This window comes from Schistocerca americana, chromosome 8 (genome assembly GCF_021461395.2).
Source record: "Schistocerca americana isolate TAMUIC-IGC-003095 chromosome 8, iqSchAmer2.1, whole genome shotgun sequence".
Lineage (NCBI taxonomy): Eukaryota > Metazoa > Arthropoda > Insecta > Orthoptera > Acrididae > Schistocerca > Schistocerca americana.
In genome coordinates this window covers 211,657,083-211,663,082 of record NC_060126.1, presented here as the reverse complement: position 1 = coordinate 211,663,082, position 6,000 = coordinate 211,657,083, and the positions used below count along the sequence as shown (strand labels likewise).

At 41.8% G+C, this 6,000-nt stretch overlaps 1 protein-coding gene across 1 annotated transcript in view; it reads right to left on the bottom strand.

Annotated features, from left to right (window-relative positions):
* Positions 1 to 3,932: 3,932 nt before the first annotated feature.
* Positions 3,933 to 6,000, bottom strand: part of LOC124545673 — a 302,329-nt gene continuing 300,261 nt past the window's right edge. Inside the window, exon 2 of the mRNA XM_047124619.1 lies at positions 3,933 to 4,184. Within this exon, the coding sequence (XP_046980575.1) occupies positions 3,933 to 4,184 (252 nt within the window). The remainder of the gene's footprint in view (positions 4,185 to 6,000) is intronic.

Genomic DNA, 6,000 nt, shown 5'->3' with positions numbered 1-6,000 from the left:
TATTATTGAGGTATAGAGATTATATGAAGTTGATGAGAGGTAAGGTAAATGATATTGATGATAAGACGTATTGAAGAGGTATTATTGAGGTATTATTGAGATTAAGTTGTTGATTATTGGAGTTTTGGTGTATAAGAGGTAAAGTAAGTGAGGAGCATATTTTTTTTGTTGGTCTTATGGAACAAGGAGGATGAAGATAGCAGACTAGAACACTAAAATAGAAGGAAGATAGTCTATACACACACTTTGTTAAATCACTAAGCAGTATATACTTTTTTTGGAGAGAGGAAGTAATTGCATATCTTGGCTCACTGACAGTTGTTCAGCAACAGTACATTTTGATCTGGCTTGGCAAACATTGGTCTTGACATGATGACTATGACGTTGACCTAACTATTATTGACTGTTATACATTGCTGCCAGTACTACTTGATACACATGATGAACATCAGATTTAGACAGAATTTCATTTACACAATTAACACTATTCAGTTACACAGTAGTACTTAATGTGGATGAGAGATGAGTGAGTGTGTTCTGTGTGTTTTCCTTTCCTAATCCTACCCACCTATCTCCTAAACATTATTTTATTGTTTGTAGTGGCTTGCACTGACACCCATGAATATTATAGGTTTACTGGTATTTGTGTATTGTAATAGTTAATAGGACAATTATCTGACATCATTTGTGTGTTTGTTATGATTTGTATGTTACTGTAAAAGCATTTGTATGTGCATTCAAACTATTGTTCATGCCTGAACTGTCTGATTAGTGAAGATAAATATTCTGAACTGTTACCTGCACTTTTCAACATGATGTGTGACATTTGGTCGTGTTTAATTTCTGCTGATGAACTGTGTGATCAGTGATTGTAAAAAAAAAAAAAAAAAAAATTATGGACTGTTACCTGTACCTTTTCTACATGATTGGAGCCACTAGGACATGTTTAATTTCTGCTCATAAACTCTGATAAACAGTGTGATCAGTGCTTGTGAGTTTTATGGAACTGCTTCTGCTGAGAGATGAGACTTGTTGGTGTCTGCACCTACTCAATATTGCTGGGTGCCACTGATGGACTGCTTCTACTGAAAAGGTGTCCCCTGTTGCTGTGTGCACCTGATCAACATTGCTGATGCCACTAATGTACTGCTTCTACTGAAAAGGTGTCCCCTGTTGCTGTGTGCACCTGATCAACATTGCTGATGCCACTAATGTACTGCTTTTACTAAAAAGATGTCCCCTGTTGCTGTGTGCACCTGATCAACATTGCTGATGCCACTAATGGACTGCTTCTACTGAAATGGTGTCACTTGTTGGTGTTTGCACCTGCTCAACATTGCTGGGTGCAACTGATGGACTGTTTCTGCTGAAATGATGTCACTTGTTGGTGTCTGCACCTGCTCAACATTACTGAGTGCAACTGATGGACTGCTTCTACTGAAATGATGGTCACTTGTTGGTGTCTGCACCTGCTCAACATTGCTGGGTGCCTCTGATGGACTGCTTCTACTGAAATAATGTCACTTGTTGCTGTCTGCACCTGCTCAACATTGCTGGGTGCAACTGATGGACTGCTTCTACTGAAATAATGTCACTTGTTGCTGTCTGCACCTACTCAACATTGCTGGGTGCCACTGATGGACTGCTTCTACTGAAATGATATCACTTGTTGGTGTTTGCACCTGCTCAACATTGCTGGGTGCAACTGATGGACTACTCCTACTGAAATGGTGTCACTTGTTGGTGTCTGCACCTGCTCAACATTGCTGGGTGCAACTGATGGACTGCTTCTACTGAAATAATGTCACTTGTTGCTGTCTGCACCTACTCAACATTGCTGGGTGCCACTGATGGACTGCTTCTACTGAAATGATATCACTTGTTGGTGTCTGCACCTGCTCAACATTGCTGGGTGCAACTGATGAACTGTTTTTACTGAAATGAAGTCACTTGTTGGTGTCTGCACCTACTCAACATTGCTGGGTGCCTTTGATGGACTGCTTCTACTGAAATAATGTCACTTGTTGGTGTCTGCACCTACTCTCAACATTGCTGGGTGCAACTGATGAACTGTTTCTACTGAAATGAAGTCACTTGTTGCTGTCTGCACCTACTCAACATTGCTGGGTGCCACTGATGAACTGCTTCTACTGAATTAATGTGACTTGTTGCTGGGTGTACCTGCTAAACTTTACTGGGTGCCACTGATGGACTGTTTCTACTGAAAAGATGTTACCTGTTGGTGTCTTTTTTTGTATAAACTAATCATTGAAAGCATTTTTATGTGAACATTTGTATAAACTGATTTTTTGTATATTGTGTAAACTATTATGTAAAGCCACATGCATGAAAAGAAGTTGTATTGCTTACTGTATTTTATATATTAGGTTAGTGAAAGGTCAGTGCAAAGCCAAAATTTTTAACTAATTATGTGATGTTTAGGTATTAATATTATCTTTTATTTTTGTCTGTATTTTTGTGGACGAATTTGGTGGTATTTTCACCACCAATGCTGGCAAAAATACCATCAAATTCTGGCCTGTGGAGGAGGGGCATATGAAAGGTGGCTACACTGTGCCACTGCGCCAGAGAGTGCGCCAAAGAGTACTTTTAAGCCGCCTCCACAGTGCCTGTTTAGAGTTCGTGGCAGTCAGTGCTTGTGAAGAGATCGTAGAGGACAGTTTTGTCGAGAGCTCGTGGTTGTTGTGAAGTTGGAGCAAGATGTTGTAGTAAAGAGTATAGTTCCATGTCTTATGCAGTTATTTGATGGGAGAGATAGCAGATGTTATTGTAATGAGTGCATTTCGTCAATATATATGAAGGTAAAATTTATAATGTTCCTTTATTAGTTGTGTATCTGAAATAATGTGTCACTACAGGTTCAGTCAACAAAGCATCTGGCTCGTGTTCTTGTATTAGAGTGAATTTTGGTTTTCTTGCGTAATTATAGTTTTTCTAAATTTCTTTTGTTCAAATGGTTCAAATGGCTCTGAGCACTATGGGACTCAACTGCTGAGGTCATTAGTCCCCTAGAACTTAGAACTAGTTAAACCTAACTAACCTAAGGACATCACACACATCCATGCCCAAGGCAGGATTCGAACCTGCGACCGTAGCGGTCTCGCGGTTCCAGACCGCAGCGCCAGAACCGCGCGGCCACTTCGGCCGGCAAATTTCTTTTGTCACGTCGGTATAATTGGTATTTAAGAATTCTTGTCTTGTTTGAGAAGAACCGTGCCAGATGTGGACGTTGAGTCACACTCCCACATACAGAACAGTTACTTTTGTGCTTATTGGTTTTGTTGGTTTTTTAGTTGCTGGGGACTTAATTAATTAACTGTGTTTACTGAAATTTTCTTACATTGTTCTCTGCAGTCAGATAGCGTAACAATTCTAGTCAGGGCCAACCGATTACGAGACTTACGTAATCGGACATACAGTTACTAAAACAAAACAAAAAAAACATTTTCAATTGATTATTCAAATAAGCCCCCATGCACAGTACCATCGGCACTGCGCAGCGAAGGTATTGACTGCGTCTTGCCGCTTGTGTACTTTACATACGACCAGAATTTCTTCAGATTTTCTACCAAATTTCGAGACAATGTTTCGCTGTGGAACCTATTAAAGGCATCTCGCATTGAAGTCCGCGACGAATTTCGCGCGTCTGTAAATTTTAGCCAATCTTCGGGATTTCGCGTTCTTCTGAACTTCGCATGCTTTTTCCGTTGCCTCTGCAACAGCGTTCGGACCTGTTTTGTGTACCATGGGGGATCAGTTCCATCTCTTACCAATTTATGAGGTATGAATCTCTCAATTGCTGTTGCTACATTACATGCTACATTACAAGTATTACAGGTACCATTGGGTACTGCCCCATGTTGCTAGAAAACGCAACACCGTCTGCTTCCCCAGTGCAGCGCGTCTGTTACTCACCCGAGAGCCTTGGTGGAGATGAGGGGCGTGCGTAGGCTGAGGAAGCCGTTGACGCGGCGCTCCTTGGCCGGGGTGCCGCTACCGCCGCCACCCCCACCGCCCTCGCCACCGCCGTCGTTGTCTGCCTCCCTCTTGCGCTTCCGGCGGCGCCACCAGTAGCAGGCGGCGAGAGAACCTCCCACCAGCAGCAACGCCAGCACGGTGCACACCACCGCCGTCACCACCACGTCGCGCCTCTCCATCACCACCTGCGACAGCAGACGCGTCACGTCCATCGAGATCTGATTCCCGTGTAGGACATACAGTGCAGGTTGATATACGTCGGTCATCATAGTATTTACATTTCTGAGCCCCAACCACGACGCCAAATATACTGCTGGTCATTACAATTTCGACACCGATAACAAAATTGACAGATGTGAAAATTACCGAACTATCAGTTTAATAAGTCACAGCTGCAAAATACTAACGCGAATTCTTTACAGACGAATGGAAAAACTGGTAGAAGCCGACCTCGGAGAAGATCAGTTTGGATTCCGTAGAAATATCGGAACACGTGAGGCAATACTGACCCTACGACTTATCTTAGAAGAAAGATTAAGGAAAGGCAAACCTATGTTTCTAGCATTTGTAGACTTAGAGAATACTTTTAACAATGTTGACTGGAATACTCTCTTTCAAATTCTGAATGTGGCAGGGGTAAAATACAGGGAGCGAAAGGCTATTTACAATTTGTACAGAAACCAGATGGCAGTTATAAGAGTCGAGGGTGTAATGGTACTTGAATTACGTAACCATTACGGCGCCTCATCTGAACCTCTCGATACCAGTAATATTCTACTGTGTTTCTATTAAGTACTTAACATATTTCTGAGACAACATTCAGATTCGATTTCATTCGTGATACATCGATCTGTTTGTATTGCAATCATATTATTATTATGTGTATTCTTTCTTTTGTCACTATGATCTTTGACGTACTTTTAACTCTGATTTTTGGGCGCGTAAGCGATTGATAGTTAGTTGGTAACTTGTTAGAGAGTCGGACCTTGAAGAAGTCAAGTGTTGGACGTCATGTTGGTAGGACGCTTTTTTTTATTTTTATTTTTTTTTTATTTAAATGGACTTGTAGTCCGGGGTGATATGTTACAATACAGCATCACCGGTCTATTGCGGTCTAACTGTGTTGGTGAGGCAGTAAATTTCCACAGGGCAGTGACTCCGTCACTGCAATTCACTTTGGAGGTGTGGCGGTGGGACTTGTAGTCCCGTACCACCCTCTGACGGTGATGGTGCTACATGAGTCAGGCAGAAGAATTTTGCTTAACATGGGCAGGCGAAGGTGTGGCGGTGGGACTTGTAGTCCCGTACGCCAGGGCAGGGGTGATCATAACGTAGTCCGCTTATAAAATGTAAACTTTAACAGTGACTGTGAGAGAGATGTTTTCAAGTATGTTTTGTAATGTGAAGTGATGTTTTGTGTTTACGTGATACTGCAATAAAAGCAATTACAAGGAAGTGTAACTTAAATTTTTACATCACTATTGTGCTAACTCGGAAAGGTTTATCTCCAGGAATGGTTTGTGAAGAGCATCTACATAGCTTTTGAATATAGCAGGATAAAACCTAGGCCTCTTTGCATCCGAGCTTGGAATCATAACCACCTAGATTTTCAGCGATTGAGCCATGATTTTACGACAAGACCAGCGTGGGAAGCACAAAAAGATGAGTGCCTAGTTTTTTCATTATTACATGAAATGACTTAACTGTGCTCTAATGACACCTGCCACATAATATAACTGTTGTTGCCCGATAATGCAGTATTTAGCAGCGTGAGCAACACCACAAAAGGGCATGAAGGGGAATCAGTGGTTGGGAAGGGAGAGAGACAGGGTTGTAGCCTATCCCCGATGTTATTCAATCTCTATATTGAGCAAGCAGTGAACGAAACAAAAGAAAAATTCGGAGTAGGTATTAAAATCCATGGAGAAGAAATAGAAACGTTGAGGTTCGCCGATGACATTGTAATTCTGTCAGAGACAGCAAAGGACTTGGGAGAGCAGT